We start from the raw sequence: 26,375 nt of genomic DNA on the forward strand, positions 1-26,375 counted from the left end.
CCAGGATCTGGCAGAATGACTATTCACCAGAGCGCACCAAGGGATGACAAGATCGAACTGTCATAAACTGGTCCACAACTGATTCAGGCTGGACATAAGAAAGAACTTCTTTACTGGCCGAGCCCCCAAGGTCTGGAATAGACTGCCGCCAGAGGTGGTTCAAGCACTCACTTTGAACACCTTCAAGACATGCTTGGATGTTTATCTTGCTGGGATCCTATGATCCTGCTGACTTCCTGCGCCTGGGGCAGGGGGCTGGACTTGATGTTCCTCCGGGGTCCCTTCCAGCCCAAATGCCTATGAAATCTATGAAAGGGAAGATGCCAGATTGCATTTCAGATTCTCCCAAAGATCAGGTTTGTTTGGAATCAGGGTTGAAGGGTTCTTTACTTTTCTCCTTCAAAAATGCTAGAGAATATTACGTTGTCTGTGTAAGATGTGCCAGAATCAGTGTTAAATGCACCTGACCATGTATGTCAAATTATGGGAAACAGTCAATTATTAGCATGCATTTTATGTGTTCTTTTTGTAGAACACAGTGTGGTTAGAGGTTTTACATACGGGTAAGAGGGCAAGGTCTTTTCCTAATAGGATTCATATAACTCTGGAAGACATTGCTCTGTTTCGTAAGAATTTATTAATACTGTATTGTTAGCCTGGTTCTGGGCATGGCCACTAAATAAATATGTTGGGTGGATTTAATAGCAGGCTGTTAGAAAAGCAAGCAGGATAATGGCTTGGAATACCTGCCCACCTGCCAAAGCTGGAGGCAATGTAGGAGCCATTGCTGTAACGCCCTGCACCCAGTAGAGCAGCAGGGTCCCAGCCTGAGACACTGAAAATAAAGACCTTGCCTAACTGGAAAAAGATGCTGTCAAGTAGCGGGGAGACTCAGCTGTCAGGACACTTGTGCTGGGGAAACAGAGTGGCACTTATGGGTACCTCAGGGCCCGTCTGAAGAATTTAGAACTACTTAGATCTTCTTCAGAGAAGGGCTTAGGTAAGGCACGTAGGGATGAAAGAGGCCTTCTAGGTCATCAACTCCTGTCCCCGGTCTCCACAGAAAACTATATAATGTAATGCTGTTCATAAACCCATCAAACTCAAACTGAGAATGAGCAAGGTTTTTATCCCAAATACTCCTGTTGGGAGGCTGTTTCTGTGCTTCCCTGCTCAGAGGTTTAGAACGTGAGGATGATTTCTGTTGCATCAGTGGGTAGATGCCCAGCTGAATATGGAGCTCCACTGTGCTTGATGCTGGATGGAGGAGTTAGGCAGAAACAGTCCTGCACTGCCTGGCAGTAGAAGCCAGGGGTGGGGACACCTGGGGTGGTTAAGGCTACTCTCCTTCCCCTCCAACACCCATTACTCTGTAGTGCTCAGCACCCCTTCCACTCTGACAAAGAAGTTCTGCCCAGGGTACAAAAACATCTGGCAACAACCCTGTACTGGACAGCTGTGCAGAGATGTATCCTCGGCTCCATTCTGCCTTCTACGTGAGCACTGCATATAAGTGAATATTTTCTGCATTCTCATAAAACAGACTGCAGTGGGTAGGAAGCGAGAGACAAACTGAGGTTTTGTTTGTAGGTTACTGATCAGAGGGCCAGATGCTTGGCCTCAGTGGCACCGTTGCAGAGCTGGAGTAACTCTACTAAAATGGGTGGAGAAATGCACTTTAGATTTATGTCTGTGGAAATGAGATCAAACTTGGTCCACTTTATTTGTTTGGTGGAACACTGTTTTCTAACCTGGATGTTTCAGCTGAGACAAGTCATAGCTGAAAGGCAAAAGAATCTGATTTCTCCATCCAGTGGTAGCCTGACACATTAACAGCTATTTATTAAATCTAGAAAGAAACAGCTGATGCCAAACTGTTGTAAGGAGTTTTAATATACAATACATTACATGGTGCTGACAAGAAAGATTTACAAATTCCTTGGGCCTCACCAGATGGGCTTGAAAATTATTTTGACCTGCAGGTCAGCTTGGATTCTCATTACGTTAGTGAAACATTTTTTTTAAAACCTCTATCAATGGCTGGGAGAAAATGGACTTTGTGTTCATTCAATATGCTCTAGTCAGGTATAGCTTTCTTTCAGCAGACTACAGACATTTTAAAGGGACCCAGTCAAGCTAACTATCACAAGCTGATTTCATTATACTATATATGGGAGAGAAAGAAAGGCTATCTGTATCACTGTATCCCCTATATCATTATCATTTGGGCTATTGGAACTGAAAGAGGGTTAGAAATGATGTTCACTTAGACTCCTCTCTGTTGGCTTCCTCTCCTTCATCACAGCAATAACCTTCTCTTTTAGAGCTATACCTAACCTGGCTCCTTGCATTCACATTAAATTCACCTGCCCCTGTGATGGCTTCTTATGCAAATACCCCACAGCTATGGATGCACTTCCTTAGTACGGTTACTACTCCTTTTGCATTTAAACCCCAGCTGAAGCTGTCATGACTGGTAATGGTAGGTTAGAAGAATAACCAAGAATAGTTCAATAGATGCTAGGGATTCATAGATGCTAGAGTTGGAAGGGACTCAACAGATCATTGAGTTGATATACCCTTTTGTTATTATAACAACATACATGTTCCTTACCATCTGTTTATGGTACAGCTGAGACAAGTCAAGCTAACCCATTTGGCAAGCACCTGGCATATTGGGGGGTACTACTAGACTTTATTTATTATTTATACCTGAGCAATTAGCCAATATCTAGGGTCTTGCAATTTGTTCCCATTAGAAGGAGACATTGATAATGAAGTCAGACGTTTTTCAATGTAAACCTGCTTATCTACAAAGCCCTGTCTCACTGGACACTGAAGGGATCAAAGAGCAGGGGCCAATATCAATCCATGTATCATGCTTCTTTTTCCAGGCAGCACACCACTCAACGATCTCTCCTCTCTCAGCTTTCTATCAGTCAAACTGTGAGTGCATCTCTGGCTGTCCTTGGCTTTCTCATGTCTTCTCTATCTATTTTAGTGGTTTCTTCCTTCTCAAACATAGAATTTCCCCAAACAATATCTCTGCATTTGTGTTTGGCTCTCAGTGAAACCTCTTGTCCATATAGCTCAGCTCCTGGTTGGCTTTGCATTTGGCCTCTGTTTTGTGTGGTGTCTCCTGTTGTTTCAGCCACTTGACTCCAATGGAGTTTAGTTGTTGCTTTTATTTATCTTGAAGGGAGGGTCACCACCGAGCCCGCTAGCTTCAATGTAGATTCCTTCAACTTGCCACATAATGTTATTTTTCTCCATTGTTCACTTTTCCTATTCTGTATTTGCACCTTACTTAACTTAGACACTGAACTGGATAGTTTCACTGTTTGTCCTGCACCTGGGCACAGTGGCAGAATCAGGTTTTCAGTACTGAAGGGCACTCAAAACTGGATACATTTGCTTTCTGTTAATGGGTTCATTTTTTTTTTTTAAATCCTAGACATTTCCATCCAGATTAATATTTTTAAATGCCTCTATCATTTTTTGTCTTTTAAAACAAAGCCTGGACTTCAGGGAAACTCGATGACTAGTGTGCCTATAATTTTAGGGGCCAATTTATGTTCTGAAGTCATGGCTCTTACATTATCTTGCTGGGATCCTGTGACCCCAACTGACTTCCTGCCCCTCGGGCAGGGGGCTGGACTCTGATTTTCTGAGGTCCCTTCTAGCCCTGATGTCTATGAAATCTATGAGATTATTTGTCTGAAAGAATTCATATGGCCCTTGGTAATCTGAGTGCCTCACCATCTATAAGCAATCAGGAAACATGGTAGAGATGATCTCTTTTATTAGACCAACTAGATTTTTGCAAAGAAAAATTCCTTAATTGCAAGCTTTCAGGCACAAACACCCTTCATCAGGCATAGGAGAAAAGATTGTGAAACTTCTCCTGGGTAGAAATGAAAGTTTATATTTCATAGGAGAGTTGAAGGTGCCTCACCATCTATAATGTATTTCTCCTTACCCCACCTTTTGTGTGGTAATGGAGTGCTATTATTCCCACTGCTGGTGAGGAACTGAGGTAGAAAGAAGCTAAGTGACTTGCCTAAGGTCCTACCAGCATTCTGTGGCAGAATAGGTGATTGGCTCTAGGTACCTAGGGCATTTCCAAGCCAAACAGGGAGGTGAAAGAATGAGTTTTAGATACTTGTAGGATTAATTGGCCACTGAGAGGAGAAGGAATTGGGTGCCTAATATCCACTTAAGTCCTGGTTTTGGCATCTGCCTCCTTTTGTTATGTTCTAGCCAGAAAGGACTAAGACAGCTGCAGCTCCTTAACTCCTCTGGAGCTCAAAATGGATAGTATAAAAAAAGCAACAGGAATGACTGCTTAAACACAAAAAATGCTGTGAAGTTACTGGGCATGAAGAAGGTAACTTCATATGCATTTGCTGACTATCCATGCATACAATTCATGTTAATTCAGTGCTGTTTGCTACCAGGTTATTATAGCTTTTCAAATACCTGCATATCCTGTGGTTTATGGGTGCGACTGACATTTTCAGCTGGACCTTAATGAAACCTTTCTGCTGCATCACACCATGATGTATTCTGTTTATGCTACATCTTAGAGTGCTGGATGTATTTTTTTGCTATTATTAATTAATTAGGGTTCTTTGTTTTGCTGAGTCTGTCTCTTGTGGCAGTGTGCCTTAATGAAGAAATCTGGTAAATGATGGGATATAGCCAAATGATTTCTTTGCATCTGGGTGATGCAGTTCTGAGTCTTACACTTTTGTGCACACAAAAGGGCTAAAGGAAAAAAATGCGTATATCCCTGGAAAACCTGGAGGTCAGGTCTGTGATAGATACAGTGGTTGATTTTAATTTTCAATTTAACTCCGAGATGCTGAGCTCTATGTAGACAGTCCGTGACTGAAGACTGAATATAGCAAAAGGAATTTTTAGTACCTGAGCATTTGAGGGAGAAGAGGGAAGAGTTGACAGCTTGGGGATTGTGATTGTGCATCTCCTTTGCCAATAAAAGACCATGGAAGCTACCATTGCTGGATCAAACTTGAAGTCCATCTAACCTATAAAATGATCTATTTTGGATTTTTTTAAGGTGAAGCAGTCGAGCACAAAGTAAAGACAGTTTCATAAATCAAGTGAATTGAATGTAGTAAATTCTTTATTTACTGTGAGCATTTCGAAGCTGCTTTTGCCTTGGTATTAAAGTGCCAGATATACTCACCCCAAAGACAGTATCAATAATATTACACTTCAATCCAGAACAAGGAAAAAAACCCAGAACAATATTTAATAGCTTAATGGTACCAAGCAACTTCAGGTGTTACAAATATGAATATTTCTTACTGTTGCAGACTGATTTGGATTTCATGATTCACAAGAAGATTTGGCTCTATGCCAGGTAATAGGAAACAGTTTATTTCAAATTGCTCAAACAAAATTGCAGGCTTCTTTCTCCCATAGAATGATGTAATTTCACTTTAATGTCTTTCCTGAGGCTTCCTTCGCAATCACTGTTCTTTTGTTACCATAGAGACCGTTTCCACGTCCACTTTTCCTCACTTCATTTCCTATTCTGACTGATGACTCCTGTTGCTACCCATGCCACTTGCTGGTTCATGCCCTGTTGTTCAGCGGTGTGTCCTGGTGCGAGCAGTGAAACAACCACATCTGCAGCAGTATACCGTGCATCTGCATACGACAGAGATAAGCTATCAATTAATATATGAACAGCTCCTATATACTGAAGCATCACAACAGCATCAAGATGCGAATATAATGACGACTGACTACGGTTCTGGGACGCAATTTTGTCCTTAAGGAGCCAGTGTCACATCAACAGAGCAGTCACTTCTTCCTGATAATTTTCCTCATTGTATTGGTATACTTCAGGGTGCTAGCACTGAATTTCCAGAGGAAAAAAAGATGATTCTATTTACTTGCTTTGTGGATCTGGTGACATTTGCATATTATCAATAATTCCTCCCTCATCTGTACAGGATACTCATGCAGTAAGAACTGAAAATACAAAAGTTGTAAAATAAAGGACTGTAGTATTACAAAGGACTAGCAGCAGGCAGGATCTAGCATAAACCTGCAATGAACTTGAACTCCCTTTTCCAGACAGGCTCCATTTCACATTGCCTGTGAATCCTCTTCGTAATCTAGCTCCTAAGCCCCATTGGAGTGGAGGCTGGGAACCTAATTTCATCAGATAGGTTTCCCCTTCCACCAAACCCTCTGTATTCCTGATATTTTTTGTTCATGTCATTCTCTCTCTCCAAAGCTGAGACCGTCTTAATCCCTTTCCCCCCACCAAAATAAAAAAAATCCTGTGCAAAATGTGGTATGCTGCTAATGGTACATTTGTGCCCAGGTCTCTGCAAATGCATCCACAGCATCGGATGTGGCAGGCTGCAGCCAATGACTGCTCGTGCCTCTCTGAATGATGAAGGGCACTGATACCCGAAAGCTTGCAAAGAAGAAATTTTCCAACTATTTGAGTTGTTCTAAGAAAAGATGTCAGATCTACCCACAAAACCGTGTCTGTCTGAATGAGCCCCCTGCAAGAAAGGGTGGTCTAGGATTTTGATAAAAGCAGGGTGCGGATGCTAAGGCCATGTGTCACAGACAGACCCATGCTGACTATGTCTCAAGTGGTGTGATGTTTGCTATATTTCTAGCAATTCTCAAACCGTTAGCCCTCTTGTATAACTGGAAGCTTTATGGAGGAGCTTTACTGATCATCTCCTGCCAAGTTTTCCTCATTTTTGCATTCTGGATGTCGGATATTTGCACCCTTGCAGCCTTTGTTCCGGTTAAAAATAAACTAGAAGCTTTGCTAATGGGCTGAGGGTCTAGCGCTGGATGCTTCAGTCGGAAGATGAAATCAAAAACAAACGGCGCTTCACCGGAACAAGCGAAAAACAAATCTGGGGGGCTACGAAATATAAACTTCGTGACCAGGAGCACCTTGCTCACCACAGGACAAGCAGTGGCCTGATGGGTAGGGCAGCAAAGCCATAAAAACGAAGAGTGGGGCGTTAATGCCTGCAAGGTGAAGAGTTTAGCAGGAATCAGGTGTTCCCCGGCCTTGTGGTAAAGGGGCTGAGCCGGCCCCACCAGGACACCTGGGCCCCTCAGGCGAGGCGGGAAAACAGCAAGCCCCGCCCCCTGTAGAGCCCAGGCGGAGGTAGAGTTCTGCGCATGCGCGCCGCCGCCATCTTAGCTGAACGGAAAGCGGCGGCTTTCTGCAAGGCGGTGAGGTGACGTCACGATACATCTCCCTCCGCCCTTATTCTCTATGGTCAGTCCTCCAAGGTGCTCTATGATTGTGCCTTCCGGGCAGAAGCGGAAGTGGCCCGCCTCTTTGTAAATCCGGCGGGAGTTGGAGCTCGCCGTTGGGTTGTGACGTGCTAGTCGTTGCTGCTGCTAAGGGGAGCCGCTGCTGCGCGAAGCCATGCAGGCCTTCTTGAAGGGCCCGGCCGCCATCAGCACCCGGCCCCCGGCTGCTAAGGAGCGGGCGGCGGCGGCGGCCGTGGGCAGCAGCAGCAGCGGCGACGGCAAGAGACTCAAGCCTGTGCCTTGGGTGGAGAAGTAGTAAGAGCCGCGGGCAGGGGCAGGGTGCACCTTGGACGCTGTCTGGGCTCCCGGGGGCCGGGTCTGCAGCTTGGTCAGTTTCATGCGAAGCTGTTCGCCCCTGGTTGTCAGCCCCCTGGCTGGAAGCACACCCTGGGGTGCCTTGGGATCTTTCCCAATATCGGCTATGATCCCTGCGTGGCCCGTGACGTATGTGTTTAGTAAAACAACATAGTAAACGGTAGTAAATTTTAATACACTCCCTTCTGTTCTTATCTAGTCGCCCTAAGTGCGTGGATGAGATTGCGTTCCAGGACGAAGTTGTTGCTGTGATGAAAAAATCCTTGGAAGGAGCTGATGTGAGTGTGGCCAGTCGAATCCATTGCAGCACGTTCAAATAGCTCTCTTGCTGTTGCGCTGAATGTCCACGCTTGTGCTGCTGTTTTATTAATACTTACCCCTTAAATGAGGCTTTATTAACAAACAAGCTAGTACAGTGGTAGATTTTGGAGCCTCTCGCGGTCGATCTTGGAGTCGATCCAAAGCTGGGGTGGGAGGCTGAGTGCCTTCGTGCATGCATGCGTATGCCCCAGCCCAGCGGATCGGTCCATAGGGAAGAGAAGGGACAGGGGCCAGATAGAGGCCCCTGCGTTGAGGGACAGTGCCACAGAGGCAGGAGCAGGGGTAAGTTGAGTGGGGCCCTAGCTGGGTGTGACTTACCTGCTGGGAAGGCGTATCCCCAAATAATTTTTTTTCTCTCTGCTTCGATCTGCCCCCCTCCTCCTCCCCTATTCCCTCCCCACAGACTTACCTGCTTGGGGCTGGGGGTGGTGCACGATAGATCTTGGGTTGCTTTTAAATGCTAAAGGTGATCTACTTAAAAAGGTTGGAGACTACTGCTCTAGTATAACTTTGGAAGCTTTAGTGATAATCTCCTGTCAGTTTTTCTTATTTTTGCATTTTGAATGTAGGATATTTGCCTCCTGTGCGCATGTACTTTCAGCCTTTTGCTTCTCTGATATTCCAGAGAAAACATCTCTAAACTTCAGAGAACAATTCTGATTTTTTTTTCCTTAGATAGCTGATGGGAATAATTCTTGTGTTAATGTTAAGTAGGAACAATACTGAATAAAGGAAAGCCTTCCATATACATTTTCAAAAAGCTTTTTAATGATGACTATTTCCTGGGGTACAACTTGAATGAAAAGTTCTGGATGGTGAAGCTTTTGTATCCTATTATAGTCCCCTTATACTAAACGTATTAGCTTTGCCCATATGGGACATGATGTTCCAATTAAAAAATAAATAAATTAATAAAGGAAATTGTTTGAGGAGTTTTGGCAGCACCATGACAGTAAAACTAGTGTAACTATAAAAATTTGTTATTTAATATATCCCAGTAGCTTGTGCTTCTTGGCCGCTGATGTGTTGAAAGCACTGAAATACTAAACCCTTATTCTGTGTCCTAATTCTACCATATTTTAAATAATATCCTCAAATGTCACTATTTGTGTCATAAAGGAGCTATCTATAATGATAATAATAGACTTATTCTGTCTGCCCAGAGTATTCTGGTTGTCTGAGCAGCCAATCGCAAAGCTTACTGAAACAACCAATCGGAGTGCTCTGGACAGGCGGAAGAAGCGTGTTTATTATTATAGATCCTGAGGCATTTCAGACAGATATGCAAGCAAGTCAGAGCTAGAAAGAAGCACCAGGGTGCCCTGCTGCAGAGCAGGCAGCCTCTGCCAAAGTGGGGAAAGAAAAGTAGTGATGGACCTGATTGGTTTTTTTTTCTCCTTCCTCAGAGCCTGCTGGGGCCTGGGGGCAAGCTGCAAGGGGCTCTGGTGCTTCCCTCCTTGGTGGTGGTGACCTCCAAAGCTGCCTGGGCAGGTTACTAGCTGTGCTGGAGCAGCCCCAGCTTGGAGGCAGTACCTGCCAGTTCCAACGGTGCGTGGGGTCTTGGAAGGCCGGGAGTGCTAAAGGAAGCTTGGGCTTGGCTGGCATCCAGCACCCCGTGCACCGTCCCTGCTGCCTGGGAATGCCTGGGGACAGGCTGGCTGCCCTGGGAAGGTGGCAGAAGGGTGGCTGGGGGTGCTAGCAGCTAGAGAAGGTGGTGGGCATGGTGCATGGGGTACTGGAAGCTCACCAAGACTGGGCTTCCAGCACCACATGCACTGTCCCTGCCTCCTTCTCTAGATAGAGCCCTTGTACATGTGAAGAATATTGCTGTTACTTGTTACGTAGCAAATTAAAATGCATGGGATGTGCTTTAGTTTGCTATGTAAAGAAGTCATTTAGATTGAAATACACCACCGAACGTGTACACTGTTATGCAATTAAATCATAAAAAAGGCAATTAAACCACTAAAAGGGGAAATTTCCTCATGTGTACAAGGGCCCTCTTATTTTATGACTGTAAACAAGTCATAAGGTCAGACTTTTGAAAAATATGTATTTATATTCCTGAGCCTGTGTTTACATATAGACAGCTTTATGTAGCCTTTTCGAGGGTGAGAAGTTTTGATTCCATTAAAGTATTTGGTCAAAGGATAGCTAAAAATGCTATATTTAAAGAAATACTTCTGCAATAAAAATTTAATCACAAATGTTTTTCAGGGTTCAGCTAGTTAATATTAATGAGTCATGAGAAGCTATCGCTTGCCCTGAAACATCAGTCTTATGACGTTGCTTAGGTCATGGGTTGGGTTGTTCTATTTTGAGCAGTGCTATTTAAACTGATACCACTTTTGAACCAGCTAGATTTCTGGGATTGAGTCTGGTATACCAGTGTTGACTTTGTCTGCTGAGTCAAAAAGCTGATCTGTAGTTCCTATTTATAGCTACGGGTTTTATATCTTGTAGCTGTGCTGCCCCAACTGAGTAAACCATTTGATGGCAAAAGCACATAGCTATCGTAAGCTTAAGAATTAACAACATACTAATTGTATTACTTTAAACAGGACTTTAAAAAACCAACCAAACAAGTAAAGATATAAAATTGTGTAAAGCGTGGGACTGCCAGTTTCTGTTCAGAGAACCTCAGTGAATTCATAAGCATGCTTATCAGATGATTCTTTGCTGGCTATTTATTGCTGCTGGGAAGGGGGAGGATAAGGTTGCATCCTCAAACTTTGTGTGGATCATGTTTAACTAGCAGGATTGTTCCATGGGCATCCTCTTCCCAGTTTGTTCCTTGCCGGCGGCATCTACTGCTGTTGCTTATGTAACAATTCTGAATACTTTATAATGTATTTTTTTCGCTAAATTCATTGATGGAAGTGAGGAAAGCTAGTAGTTCATGGGCTGCTGATGACTGTCCTGTGGACTACCAGTGGTAGTAGGCCACATTTGGGGAGTTGCTAGGCCCCTCATCAGCTTCAGTCTGCAGTAGAAAACATCTTGCTTCCCTTCTGTGCCTGTAGTGGGCTGAGCACAATTAATTATAAGTGCGCATGCTTTGTTTCTGTCTGTAGGGATTCCATTTTTTCTCTGCTACTGCTGCTGTGTTTGATCTTGGTAAGAAAAACAAATGCAGCATTACATCCCAACGTATTGGCAAGGCTCTATTTCTCTTTTGAGACTATTTAGAGACCGCTAGTCATAGGGCTCTTAATCTCAGTTTACTCCATATTCCCAGCTCTTAAGAAGTAACTGCATGTTAAACTTTCAGAAACAGACTGGGTTTGCAGTATGAGCTGTCATTGTCAGTCGCTGTAACCTTATCATAATTAGGATAACAGGTCTACAGGTATCCCAGCTTACCCCTGGCAAGTGTTGAAAACTGCTTGGCTGGATCAGGTTACAGTTCTGCTAAAAATACTGCCATTAAGTTGTATAAATGATTTGGCTATGCTTTGTAGGAAAGCAGTGTGCATGCTGGTGATGATTTAGAAGAGGAACTGAAGAACAAATAATGAAATTGAAGTACAAACTTTGAAGTATGGGTTTAGCTAGTTAAGTAGAACTAGTAAAACATGGAATCTCATTAAAATTCCTTACTAATGCCTTTTCAGAGGATTATCTGGGAATGGTTTAACACTTTGGGAGGATATAGATAATTGTGCAAAGCTCTGCAAATTGTACAAAGCCAAGCACAAAGCTCTGCAAAGAACCTGCTCTGTCTGCCTAGTGTTCAATCCAAAGAGGCATCGTGAGAATTGAAACTCTCAAAGTATCTCCGCTTCTCAGTACAATCTTAAGCACTCCGGGAGAGAGTGATGTTTCTAGTTGCTGATCAAATCTATGAAGGCATGTTCTTAAAAGATGTGTATTACTTGGTGTATGCTCTGTGTATATATAACAATCTTTAGAATCTGTTAAAGTCATGGCTTCAGGAAAGTTGAGTTTTTAGAGAAGGTGGGGTTTCAGTGACAAATATATACTGGTATGTATTAATATTAGGGGTACACTAATTGCAGAGCAACCCCAAAGATTTTTTTGGATGATATTAATGACCAATTATTAACAAACCATATTGGCTGATACCTATCTGACAGCCAATATGCAGCCTAGCAGCTTGGAGAGCAGGCCAGTAAGTCTGTGAAGGGGAAGGGATGTGAGGGTGGGAAGGGGCATGGGGGGGTGTGCAGCTTGAGGCCCCCATGGTGAGAGAGGAAGTAGGGCTGGGGCAGGGGTAGGCACTGTCAGGGCAGGGCACAGGATGGAACTGCAGGTGGTTCTTCTGGGGGGTGAGGAGGGGGGATGGCTCCCTGCTGCTGCGAGCATCCTTGGGGAAGGCATGTGGGGTATGTGCCCCCTGGATTTGTGTGTGGGACAAAGGCCAGGGGCTGTACCAGCCTCTTTCTGGCAGGGAGCTGGGCCAGGGCTGTGCTTGGGGTGGGTGGCAGTGGTGTTGGGAGGGGAAGCTAAGGGCGGGGGGGGGCAATGGAGAACTTTGGAGTGGCTATGGCCTCACGGGGAAGAGGCCAGCTGTACACAAATTGGGAGAGCACATACCCCTGCAATGCTACCCCTAAGGATGCGCTCAGTAGCACAGAGTCACCTGATGCGCACCCCCCCCCCCCCCCCGACAAGCTGCCTGTGGTTCCATCCTGTGCCCCACTCCCTCCCTCACTGTGGGGGCTTTGATCTGTGCGGCCTGCTCCCCCACCCCCCACTGGCTGGATGGACACTGCTCTCCGTGCTGCTTGGGCTGCATTCCTGGCTGCACGAATGCTGTGGCTGTGTGCATGTGCACACCATGCACTGGTGATGTTATCAGCTACACTGGCCCAAAAAAGCCGATTGGCGATGACATCAATTTTCCTTTTATTGGTGCCAATCCAATATGGACTGATATTGGTCCACCTCTAAATATTATGGTATTTTAAGATCTTCTATTGCCAGACGAGATTTTAATGGATTATTTTACACTTGTAAATACTATATATGGATTGGCTGTAACTATATAGACTTGATAAACGATCGTTACTAAATAATGCTTGTCTGATCCTTTCTGTAGCTGTGAGGAGTGTATACCCTGTAATTTTCTCTATTGGATTTCTGGGTTTTTACTGTTCCCATTCTGTCTGCAATAGCTGCTATAGCCAGCATTCAAGTGTGTGCAGTCTACCTTTAACTTTAGTTAGCCTTTTAAAAATAGAAATGTAATTTAGGACTAGAAATCAGACCTAAGAAGCTTGGTCTTTTCATGTGTTGGAGGGGACTGTTGGGTCCCAGAAATAAATTGTGGTGCTTGAGGGACCTTCTGAGTCATGAAGTCCCTTCCTCCACTTTGTAGGCACGATCAGACTTCACGTTAAAACCAGATTAGAGTAGCAGGAGCATGAAACCTATTGAAGGGAGGTGTTCCAGAATTTCACCTCTGTAATAATTACAAACCTTCTTCTGATTTCCAGCCTAAATTTAGTGATGGACAGTTTATATGCATTTGCTTTTGTGCCAGAATTGTCACTTAGTTTAAATAGCTCTTCTGTATCCCTACTGTTTACCCCTGCTCTATTTATAGCAAGTTGTTATATTCCCTGCCTGCCTTTGTTTTGCTGGGTGAAATGAGCCGAGCTGTAAGTCTGCTTCTGTAGAATAAACTCTCTGTTCCCTGATCACCTACCAGCATTTCTCCACACCTGTTCCAGTCTGAACTTTAGCTTTTTGAATTGGAGGGACCTGACCTGACCTGAACTGTACACACAATCATGGAGGCCATAGTGGGAATACTTTATCTGATGCATAGAAAAGTAGGGCTGGAAGAAGCTTATAAAGGCAGGATCATCCTTATCCAAACCATCACATACAAAGTGCTTGTCTAACCTACTCCTAAGACAACACAAATAATCTTCATCCTATATTGCTCTGGTCCTTGCTACTTGGTGTTCTGATCCTTCAGTGTGCTGACAACTTTGTGTCGACAGCCAGTTTAATTATGGTGAAGTGTTTAATGAAGCTGGCTTAGACCAATTCTTGATGCACTCTATCAATAATCTTCTAAGAACCCTGCGTGAAAACAGAACTAAGCAGCACACACTTGTGGAACAGCCATTAAAAACCTCCCCTGTAGTTGTGTGGGGTTTGCCTATATTGCAGTCACTCTTGTGATGGTAGTTACTCTTCTGTCTATGCTACACTGCAGTCGCACTTAAACTAGCCTCAGACTTGCTAGGTCAGGTGCTACTAGCAGTTTGGTATAGAGCTGTTGGAACAGAGTTGGGCTTGTGCCTTCCTTTTGACAGCAACCTGCAGTGCCCAGCGGCCTAGAAATGAAGGATTTGGTATTGCACAGCCACCTAGTCGTCTCTCTTCTGTGCTGTACTGGTGCTTGGATTGTACTCTAAGTGGGGTAGAAATACCTGTACATTAACTGTGATGCACCCAGCATGGCAGGGGTCACTTTATGGGCTAACTTGTTCAGAGAGGCATCCGTAACTTGTGCTGTATAGAGTTTCTCCTCTTGCTCTGCATTGCAGCTTCCCAATCTTTTGTTCTATGGCCCTCCTGGAACGGGAAAGACTTCCACTATTTTGGCAGCAGCCAGAGAACTTTATGGGTAAGTTGGAATCTAATTGCCATTGCTTAAGTGACTGTTCCAAAAGCTTGCCAGCCCTGCAATATGCTTTAGTACTTTTAGTTACTGCCAGTTCAAGTTTTATGTAGTTTGTAGTTTATAAGGATCTAAATTTTAAGCTAATTCTCATTTGAAATGCACAGCAAATTTGCATTTCATTATGAACTGTCTGATACTGTGGAGAGATGGCTGTTGACAAGAAAAGCAGTTTACTTTGCCTGTATAATACTGTGTTAAGGAGATGAGAGTATGGATGAGTGGGTGGTGGTAGAAGCAGGAGTTTGATCACTTTTTTCTTTCTGGAGATTTTCCTCCCCTTGAAAATTTCTCCAGTGTCTCTTTAGCCTTGACTTGTCAGCATGTTTTTGGTTCTTATTATGTGGCTTTGGGTATGACCCCTCGGATTCAGCGGTTCTGTGCTGATATCATCAGGATATTTTTTCCTGCAGGTTGATGGTAAGCCGCTAGACTCTGCAATACTCAGTTTCAAGGCCGTGCAGTGAGTTGGCCAACCATGCAGCCACAGCCCTTGCACAGTCGTGAACCTATATGCTTAAAGCAGAAAAGAGTAAGAGGAGGAAAGGTTTCCTGCATCTAAAACTGATTTTTAGTTTCAGTTGGAAAAAAAAATTGGTCAATCCTTGGTGTTTAGAGCTTACTGCACTTGGTGAATACAAAGGAAGCTGATCAGCTGTATAATGGAAGAATTAAGGTACAGGTTGTCTGAAGGGAGTTGTGGGAATCGGTCAGAAGTGGAAACGGTTATCTTCCTTCTTGCCTACCTGTCGGAGGATGGTGGTCAGGTTGTTCTCAATCAGCAATGAATATTTTAGGTGATGTCTGATGGGGCACTGAAGGCAGTATTGTTTGAACATGATATCTAGGGTTTTTAAAAGAACAATTTGTGCATCCCCTGCTTTGTTCCTTCTTAATTTGATATGTACTGTTGGCTCGTGTGTGGTTTTTTGTTTGCTTGTTTGGCTGGTGACTTTTTGAGTAGCTTATAAACCAACAGGAAAGGGACTGAATGAATTGGCCTGCCATTCAGCTCTTGTGTCACAGGATTTTGTTAGTTTGACTACTGCTTCTCTGAGTTAAAAGCCCCTTGTCCTTTTATAGGTTCCATGATTTAAGATAGGGGTGGGCAGTTATTTTGGGTGGAGGGCCACTTACTGAGTTTTGGCAAGCCATTGGGGGCTACGTGACAGGCAGCCAGGGGCAGATAAATGTTAATTTTCTACTTTTTTTTAGAGGCCCCGCGGGCCAGATACAGTGGCCTGGCAGACTGCATCTGGCCCCTGGGCTGTATTTTGTCCACCCCTGGTTTAAGATGAGACCAGGTTAGGAGTAATTTTAACAGTTGGAAGAAACTCCAAATTGGTCCTAAAGCTGTTTCTGAGGTGTAGAGGCTTCTGGAAACTTGTGATATAGTCTTTGAGCAGTAGTTCTATGTATGAAATGCTAAACTTGTTTTAGCACAACCGTTTGTATTTAAATTTAAATCTTTAGGATCATAAATCTTGGAAGTATGATGACTGCAAAGGTACTGTTTCTGCCTGCTTGGTGGGGTTTACTAATTATTCTGTTCACAGCCTGCATGTGAAAATGAACAAAATATATATATAAAAAAATTGGGTTTCTTAGACTTTGCTTCAACTTTTTTTTGTCTGGAGGACTGGTGTAAACTTATGTTTAATTGTTCTCTGAAGTCTAAGGGACAAGATCGTTGATACAGATTATGGAGTTCTAGGCCATGTGAGACTTGGAATTTAACGGTCTGCCACAAGCAAGATGATGACTGTTTGGTAGCATTGGCAAGAATGATACTAGAGTTCAAAAATCGCAGCCTGAATGTTTACAAGTTTATTTAGCTTGTTAATAAGCCACTGTCAATGTTTAGCAGTTAATAAGTCATGTTATACATACTTTACAGGCCTGAACTGTTTCGGCAGAGAGTTCTTGAGTTAAATGCTTCTGATGAACGTGGAATACAAGTGATTCGAGAAAAAGTGAAGTCTTTCGCTCAGCTAACTGTATCTGGAAACCGTTCAGAGTAAGCATATGATCAAAAGCTTCTCTATTCAACGTATTATATTTCTCCCTTACTACAAAACTTGTGATTGTGTAGTCAAGCTTAATTTTATAACCTTTGTATGAGCCAGGGGACAGCAAGGCCAAGAAGCTCCCAGTCCACACAAATCAGACTGCTTTAGAGTCAGCATGCAGCTTGCTTCAGTCCAAGGCTGCTGCTTCTGGTGCTTGTGAGCACCTGGTATTAAAGTCCCTATGGAGAATCCCCCCTGGAGAGAATAGATCTGATCTCAAGCGTGATAGCATTTTGGATTTGGTAATTCAGTATACATACCTGCAAATGCTGAATGACTAAATACTTAGTGCGAGAGTAACTTTCATAATTTGTGACAAACTTGCTGCCAGTTGATTGTAGGCCAAGGAGTCTGGTATGGGAATGTATTAAGCAACACAAATAAGTGACAGGTTCAGGAAAGTAATTCAGAAAGTGGGGGGGAATAGAAGGTCCAGATCAGTTGTAAGGACATGGTCCCATGTCATATACTGAAAGTTGCCTTCTGAAGATGTTTAAATGTCAGAAGATCTAGGAAGCCTGCAAAAAGAAAAAAAAAAAAGAATCGCATAAGCTGTTACAGGAAGTAATTTTATTCCTGAATAAGAATTTCAGAGGAATCTTTGCTAACTCAGGCGGCAGCCTTGCAGCCAAGAAACTTGAAATACAGTTGCCTTGTTGCATTTATTATTTCTTTGTCTAGATTTTGTTACAGATTTGCAAAACTCTAAATGGTACTTCATTGTTTTTTCCGTTACTGACTACAGGAAACGATGGCACTATACAACGAGATGCTGACTCTTAAATATTAATGCAGATTATACATCAACAATTGAATGTTTCACTGAATGAAGAACTGTTTGGTTTGTTTATTTTTTAGTGGAAAGGCTTGTCCTCCATTCAAGATTGTGATCCTGGATGAAGCAGATTCTATGACCTCAGCAGCACAGGCAGCCTTAAGACGCACTATGGAGAAGGAATCTAAAACAACACGTTTCTGTCTTATTTGTAACTACATCAGCAGGTTTGTATATGTCATTGCTTCCATGGGCAATACAAATGTGGCTTTCCTAACTGTGGTCTTACCTTCTGATAGTCTGCAGTTTAACTTGTAATTTGAGAAATGGTTTTCTGCGCTTGAAAATACAAGAAATAATGCAGCCGATCAGTTTAAATGGTCATTCCTCCTTCATCTTATCCCTAGAGTGTTATGGTTTTGAGGCTTTGCCTCTTACTGCTCCAATAGTCTCAGCTGATGGATGTCTGTGGAGTTATTTGTATAAACATTGAATAATACATTTAAAAATACGTATTTTTTTTCCAGGATAATTGAACCCTTGACATCTCGATGCTCCAAATTCCGTTTCAAGCCTCTTTCAGATAAAATTCAGGAACAGAGACTACTAGATATTTCTGAAAAGGAAAATGTGAAAATCAGCAGCGAGGTAATTGCAATGTCACTATGTAGGCCTATTGCTATATCTAGTGCATAATCACAGTGCAGTGAAAGGGGTGTGGAAGAAATCAAACTTCATGTTGTGGTTGAATCAGAACTGGCAGAGCCAGCTTTTCTTTATTTAGGGCTATACTGTGATCACAGGGAGAATTCCATGCAGCAAAGGGAATCACCCACTTGTCTGTTTCAAAGGATTTATTGAACTCTAAGTTTACAAGCATATTTATACTTAAGACAGAGAGAGGAAAAAAAAAAAACTGACCATGGACAGTAAATCACTGATCTAACACACACACAGACCTATAGGCAGTTTACTTAAAGAAGAGTGAAACATTGTGCTTATAGAAATAGTTATCAGTTTCTGGTTTCTCAGAGAGAAAAATAAACTTAACATCCGTACACAGGGTAATATATCAAGACAAAACAAGGCATGCAGGATTCCATATCTCAGAACATTTAACTGAAATAAGCAGTATCAGCGCCTCTGGTCTCTGTCTGTCTCCTTAGTCAAGTTAGGAGCCAAGTTAAATTTATTACCACAGGGGTGAATAGGTACTGCTTTCCTAAATCCATTCTGCTGAGCCAAAGCTATTACTGAGTTTAGTACATACATTAATTTAAGTAGCATCCTTGTTTGGATGGAGTAACAGTTTCAGTTACTTTCCCAAGGCCAATGGAGGAAGAATGACAACAGAATCACTGAACTTGTAGTTCTGTGCTCAGTTCCCTAAGGTCGAGCCCTGCTGTATTCTAAAATATAATCCCACAGAATGAAAAACTTGGGATTTAGTATGTGCAAGTGGGAGACTACTCACAAATACCTGAAAGTTCAAGTATTTGGTATTCTCTGAACTGAACAGTTGTCTTATTTCTTCTGTGCAGTTGTTCCTTTACGTTTGAAACAAAGGCTTAAAAAAGATGGTGGGTGTGGATGGACAGTACGGATATCTGAGATGTGAGATTTAAGCTTTATGTGTCTTAGGCCTTGTTTCAGTTGCAATGCAGAAATAATTTGATGGATGCCCAGCTGTGTATTTAGAACCAAAGATAAGATTTTTTTCCTGTTAATTGTTTCCTACTTTAAGCTTATAACTGCATTTATATTGGGATCTGTGTATGCAGATGGAACTATGTTGTACAAAATGGTAGGACCTGTTTCGCAGCTTCCTAAAGCTTGCACAATTGATGTTTGTTAAATCGGGTCACCCCAGGTGTTCTTCATTTTGAACTAACATAGGCTATATTGTCAATGTCACTTATTTCCTGCTATTCCTCAGGCAGTATCTTACCTTGTTCAAGTGTCAGAAGGAGACTTAAGAAAAGCAATCACATTTCTTCAAAGTGCTACTCGATTAACAGGTGGGAAAGAGATCACAGAGAAGGTTGTCACCGAAATTGCTGGGGTAGGCTATCTCAGTGATACATGTTTGTTGTTTTGCCTGTGACTTAATCTAGGTTACATTGATCATTTTTCTGATCACAAAAATAGCAGTTTTGGTCAATATAGTTCCTCCCTCTATCTAGAATGTTTGCTAACTTTAAGTATCACTGTTCTTAATTAATGTTCAGTTCAATTTTGAATATTGTACAGTTCTGCATAGCTGTCAAAAGACAGGTTCCTGCACCCAATAACTTCAAAACTGCTGTGCTTACACATTTTGAACGCAGCTTTTAACTGGGGACAGATGCAAAGGAAATTCTCTAAAATAACATTAAATTACTCTACTCTAACTGAATTTTGAACACTGTATTTATTTAAGCTGATATGCATTTCATTCTTTGCACTGAAGCTGGACAACTAAAATGGACTAATCAGTCTCTCAGATGCCTGTGCACTAACAGTGCTGCAAAATTTGGATTGGAAATGCTTCAGGGGACTGGTTTATAAAAGAACTGTTCTAGTTACAGTTTAGAAAAACTGATGGTGTGCATTTAAGTAAAGCGGCTTTTGCTTTCTAGCTGTACAGCAGTTTTCCTTTAAGATTATTATCTGGATAATGCTGACGGGGATGGTGGAAACTTTAGGGGAAAACTTAAAATTTCATTGTGAGTGTTGCTATGGCAATATGACACTGATCTCTTAAAGTAGGAAATTGGGAGACAAAAGTAAAGGAGCTGAAAAGTGAATAGAGTATTAAAGCTGAATGTCTGTGTCAGACATGCTTCCCTTCACAGCTAATTTTGCTAGCGCTGTGGGTGTCCCAGGCTTGTGTGTTGAGGGGAAGGGAGCAGAAGCTACTTAACTTCCAATGAATATTTTGAAAGTAAGGCTAATGAAACAAAGCTACTTTGTTGCTAGTTTTTTTTTTCCTTAAGGTGAGATGTGTATCACTAGCTATATAAAACAGCTAAATGTCACTGAAATTCCCTCTGGAATTAAGAAACTTGAAAGTAAAATAATTTTAACAGCAAAGGAGAGTATCTAGCCTGTTTGTGTGCTTTTATGAACATTAAACTTAAGTTTATATACTTGAATCCTGCTAATAGAGGAACTTCAGCATTGTACACAGGTGCAGATTAAGGTCTAGGTCATATGTTGTTATTGCTAGCATCTGAATAGAAAAGACTGAGAGCAGTTGATGGAAGGAAAATGTGCAGTGTCCGTCTGCAGGAAGAGAGGTAGTTAGCCGTGTTAGTCTGGAGACGGGCAGAATGCAGAGTGCCCCCTTAAAGACTAACTTGGTCAGAGGCACAAGCTTTCATCGGCAACATCAGGAATCATGGGTGCAAAGCAAAAGATGGCAGTATCTGCTAACAGAGTCGAAACGACTTTAATCTGTTCTAATAGTCCTCATTTCTTCCAATTTGCTGACTGATCGTTTAGTTGCTTCAGGCTTGGTTTAATTGCATTAATTTTCCGCGTCTATGCTGCTTAACAAGATGGGAATGGATTTGCTGTTTTGCTAGATCATGCAACAGAAACGAAACAAATTGAACCTGTTCAAGTAGTGGCTTATTTATCCACACCCTGTTTAGATGGTTATGTACGCTGATATGTAAAGGTGGGGCTGGCAAAACAGGGATTGTATAATGCTACTGAACTAATGTCACCAAGATGGAGTACAGCTATCAAAATATTAATTATGACTCGAGTGGTCTTGGTATCAAACTTGCTAGCTTGCTTGGAGGGTTGAGTAGCTGAAACAGGGAAGAATATTATCCCTGAAGGAACTGTTCTGGCACTCAACTGGATGAACGTTATTTGGGGTCAATACTGTAGTGATGGTATGTAATCATGACCCAAATTTACCGTGTTTGCGATTTCCTCTTGTAGGTGGTCCCTAAAGAAGCAATCCATGGAGTTCTTGCTGCCTGTCAAAGTGGCTCTTTTGAAAAGCTGGAAACAGTAACGAAGGTAGAATTCTTTATCCTTGTCTCTTGTTGGTCTTGCAGCAACTGAATTCCAAGCAATTTAAACCAAGGGGAGTTGTTTTAATATTATGCTGTTTCATCTAGTCTTGCTGTCCTAATTGCATTGGGTTAGCTGTGCAGTATATAAATTTAGATAATAGGACGCCTGTTAGCAGGTTGAAGTTGAAAACTTACTTGTCCTTAGACCAGTTACAGTGCAAATGTAATACAAGCTTCTTGACATTAATCAGTCCAGTGACCTTAAACCTTGATCTGAAGGAGAACACTTTTAAGGTAAGAAGAGCTCATTGCTTTGAAATTTAACAGTGGCCTTTGCCTTGTGTTAAACTGATAACACGTGATGCTTTCCTGCTCAATTTTGGAGAGGAAAAAAAATCAAACTAATAGTAATAATTGAGGCAAACTCAGCTCTGCTTGGGGCTCTGAAACTGTTGATCACTGAAAACTATAGACCATTAACTTTTTTGGGTACAATTCAGTGCCTCACAAATATTTTCTCGGGTGATCAGCAGAAGTCTCTATCCTGTATTTTTTTTTTTTTTTTATAAATGGTATTCAGTGCATGCTGTAAATTGCTGAGTTGTAACTGCTTGTCTAAAAATAGTCTTCAGCATTTACTCTATAGAATATTAGGGGTGAGCCTAGTTGACACATTGCAGTGAACAGAAATAGCTTCACTGTAAAGGGAGGGGGGAAAACTGCTCTATATATGTTGAGAGAAAAATTAATCTGTTGTTGCTATCAACCTCACTTTAAAAAAACCCCAAACTTTAAACTCTTTGAAGGCGATAGGCATTTTTTTCTATAAGAGCTTAAAGCCATAGACCTGTAGGTTGGTATATGTACTGCCCTTCTCTGTCCCAAACAGTGAGCCTTGTAGGTAACAATCCAAGATGACATGGGATACTTTTGTTCTTTTAAGACTTGTTATGTTGGGATGCTTGGACTAATCTGGCGGTACTGTTCCTGTTCTCTACTAGACTTAAAAATTCCTGAGAGGGAGTGTGTGGAGATGTTTGCTATCCCACAGTGGGGGCCAGTCTTTGGCAGGTGTACCACAAATTAATCCCTGTGCCCTCCTTGAGCACCACTCTGATCCCCTTCCTCTGCCCCATCAGCTGCTCTGCTTTCTGCTCCATGCCCTACATGCCACCTGTCAATTGAACTAGTGGCAATCATGCTGCAGGCTGGCCACCCCTGTAGTCAGGGTATATTCACCAGGATCTGAACATACAATCGAGGATCCTTTAGTTTATAAAACAGGTCTATGTCCCCATCCCATAAAAAGGGACACCTACTTTGGTTTGATTTACAGATTGTTCTGTTTGACTGCATGAGGTTACTTTTAGCTCATGTTTGAGGGCGTACCCTATATCAGTGAGTGTTTTATACAAGTTGGCCATTAATTCCCTTGCTAAAAAGCATTATTTTGAATGAGATAACCATTGCCCACTTTAAAGAAACTTTGCAAGTCTGAGGTAAGCTTCTTCCTTTTGATAGGTAAATAAACTGCTAATTCTAATGGAGATCTGGTAGACTTCTATACTGGCTAGTTTAAATGCCTCGTACTCAGAAACACACACAGTAAACTCTCTGATTCAGTGAGGTTTTAAAATAGTCTTGATGGTATTTGAAATGGTATGTTGTGATGCATTGTCTTATTACTTAGAAGTCTTAAAACTAATGGTGCCTTGTTTTCATTTTCTCCATTCTGGTCCAGAATCTGATAAATGAGGGGTATGCTGCTAGTCAGCTTGTCAACCAGCTCCATGATGTTATTGTTGAGAGCGAAGATCTCAGTGACAAGCAGAAATCCACAGTAGCAGAGAAACTTGCTGTAAGTCTCCATTTATTCAAATTCCTTTCTGTTAACATAGTGGTGCACTTCTGCACATACTCCCTTTGCCTTTCCCACCCCCATCAAAGTCATTGTTGGGTTGCACTCAGCAGCTGTGCCTCTCGATTCATCTGAATACTTCCGCAGTGGAGCAAGGAAGTGACAAGCTCATATGGCTGGGGGGCACACTCCCCAAGTTCAATAGGGATTCTTACAGCTTTGGTTCAGCTGCTAGAGTCACTGTTAAAAATCATTTTCTGTAAGTGGCAGGGTGCTGAGAATCCCTTGGAACCAGGGTTGTATATATATCAGTGCTATCTTACCAATATTTCTGGAGGAAATAAGACAGACTTGTGAGTAAGGCAACACTGAATTATTTTAAATGAGAGAATTAGAACCATAGACTGTGGTGGGGACCTGTACAGATCTCAAATGTCCCAGTTGCTTGCATAATGCAATGGCTGCAGGAAGCTAGAAGCAGCTATGATTCCAAACTTTAAAATGTTCTCATTCTCCAAATGCTAGTTTTAAGAAAATGAGATAATGCTTGTTTTGGTGACTGGATTGTACCTTGGTGACCTTTTTTTTTCCAACTAGGGTGCCTTGGGGTGTTGCACATTAGCAGCATTAGGTGTGCAAACCCGATTCGCCCAGAGATTAAGTAGGAATGCAGAATATTGGAAATATTCTTACCTCTTGTGATCTTTCTGAATTGTTTGCAACAGAAAAAACAGTTCTATTTTCTGTAATCAAACAATGAGTAAAAGATTGAGAGCTGGCACTTCCTGAGCAGTGTTTCAAGTTAAAGGTTGAGAATCACTGTTGCAACTCCTGTAACCAGTGGCAAAGTAGTGGAGAGCCCTTCTCATTTTTAAATGGATTATAATTTGTTTTTTTATCTCCTTATTTTCAGGATGTGGACAAATGCCTGACTGATGGTGCTGATGAGTACTTGCAGCTGATCAGCCTCTGTGCCATCATGATGCAGCAGCTGACTCAAAACAGCTAGTTTTTCAGAAAGAACTGTTTTAGCTCAGAACTGAAGATCTGTTGATTTGCTTTTGGTGCTGCTTTTTGGTATAGTTTTGTAATAAAATGTGGCAGAGGGCTAGCAGCTGAAAAATTGGTTTCATGATTTTAACATCTTGCTCTGCCCATGCTTTGGTAGTTGGGACAGTGCTCTGAAGAAGTGCTTCCACATGCTCGATCTACTTGGCAGAAGTTGAAGGAGCTGCAAAGGTTTAGTTCAGCATGTGTCCTGTCTTCCACTGGGATGGTAGAATGGCTGTCTGACACCGTGGCCTAGGTGTCAAGCTTTACAAAGTATTCAAAGTTGTACAATAGAACTGAAGGACAGAACTGTTGAGGCCAGATCCATATTGGTGGGTAACCTTGAGTGAGACTGCAAGAAGCTTGTAGCTAGTTTCTCAAAACACCTCCTGCCTAATGACCAACTGACCTGAGCATGCACACCACCCTTCCCTGCCCCGAGCTTGGAGTACTAATTGTTGCTGGTAAATACTGAACTGTCTTGCACAGTTGAAGTAAGGGTAGACCGGACCCTTGATGATGGCAGGGGCCACAGTGCCCTCCCTGGCTACCATTTATCTCCATCCCTGTTGGACTGGCTGCTGTTTTCTGGTCCCTGCCCTATCTGTCATGATAGACATCACAGTCTGCTGTGCTACACACAAAGCCTGCCCGTCACTTGTGGCATGTGTGCTGCAGGTTGCCCATCCCTGCTCTATAACAAGGTTACAGGGTGCTCCATTGGGAAACATGGGCTTCAGCCCTCTCCAGTAGGTCTTCTGTGTTGTGGAGGTAAAAGAAACCACCCTCACCTCCACCCCTGGTTCTGTGATGGGTGGTGGACCAGGGGTGGCCATAATATCAGAATCAGTGAGTTGGAAGGGACCTAGATCATTGAGTCTGACCCCCTGCCATGGGCAGGAATGAGCACTGGCGGTGGCAGGGGTCATAAGACCTAAGCCAGGTGCCTATCCAGTCTCCTTTGGAAGACATCCAGGGAAGGCGAGAGCACCACCTCTCTGGGAAGCCTGTTCCAGGCTCTGGCCATCCTTACCGTGAAGTAGTTCTTCCTAATCTCTAACCTAACCCATCCGCCCTCAGCTTGTGGCCATTGTTCCTGGTGACTCCAAGTGGGGCCCTGGTGAACAGACTTTCCCCGAGCCCCTGCTGGTGGCCCCTGATAAGGTTGTAGGCAGCCACAAGATCCGCCCCTCAGTCTCCTCTTGTGAAGACTGAAGAGATTCAGGACCCTCAGCCTCTTCTCATAGGGCTGGCCACAGAGGTTCCCCAGCCATACGAGTGGCCTCTGGGCCCTCTCCAGGTTCTCCACGTCCTTGAAGTGCGGCGCCCAGGACTGGACACAGGACTCCAGCTGGGGCCGGACCAGCGCTGCATAGAGGGGGAGCAAGACCTGTTAGTGATGCCGCTGTTGATGCAGGACAGAGTGCGGTTGGGTCTGCCTCTGCTGCGGAGAGGGGCAGCCCCTAACCTAGAACCATAATGCTGGTTCCCTCTCCCCAGGTGCAGCGCCCTGCACTTGTCCTTGTTGAACTGCGTCCTGTTCAGATCCACCCACTTCTCCAACCTATCCAGGTCTGCCTGGATGCAGTCCCTGCCTGCTGGCATATTCACTTTACCCCACAGCTTGGTGTCATCAGTGAACTTGAACAGGGCACTTTCCACACCCTTGTCCAGGTCGCTGATTTCATAGACATAAGGGCTGGAAGGGACCTCGGGAGATCATCGAGTCCAGCCCCCTGCCCAAAGGGCAGGAAGTCAGCTGGGGTCATAGGATCCCAGCAAGTTAAGCATCCAATTTACTCTTGAAGGTGTTCAATGTAGGTGCTTGAACCACCTCTGCTGGCAGGCTGTTCCAGACCTTGGGGGCTCGGACAGTAAAGAAATTCTTCCTTATGCCCAGCCTGAAACGGTCTTGCAGGAGTTTGTGACCGTTCGACCTCGTCATCCCTTGGGGCGCTCTGGTGAACAAATGTTCCCCCAGATCCTGCTG

The 26,375-nt window shown here is 43.1% G+C and overlaps 1 protein-coding gene across 1 annotated transcript; it reads left to right on the top strand.

Moving 5' to 3' along the window:
- The first annotated feature begins 7,343 nt into the window (after window positions 1-7,343).
- RFC4 (replication factor C subunit 4) lies at window positions 7,344-24,458 on the top strand. The gene is made up of 10 exons (XM_090053175.1): window positions 7,344-7,584; window positions 7,844-7,922; window positions 14,490-14,569; window positions 16,521-16,640; window positions 17,551-17,694; window positions 17,995-18,115; window positions 19,404-19,529; window positions 21,401-21,481; window positions 23,219-23,335; window positions 24,249-24,458. Exons 1-10 carry the CDS (start codon window positions 7,445-7,447, stop codon window positions 24,342-24,344), a joined length of 1,104 nt encoding a protein of 367 aa, XP_089909301.1. The 5' UTR covers window positions 7,344-7,444; the 3' UTR covers window positions 24,345-24,458.
- Window positions 24,459-26,375: the final 1,917 nt, after the last annotated feature.

Source organism: Crocodylus siamensis, chromosome 6 (genome assembly GCF_052110815.1).
Source record: "Crocodylus siamensis isolate JL-2025a chromosome 6, ASM5211081v1, whole genome shotgun sequence".
NCBI classification, from domain to species: domain Eukaryota; kingdom Metazoa; phylum Chordata; order Crocodylia; family Crocodylidae; genus Crocodylus; species Crocodylus siamensis.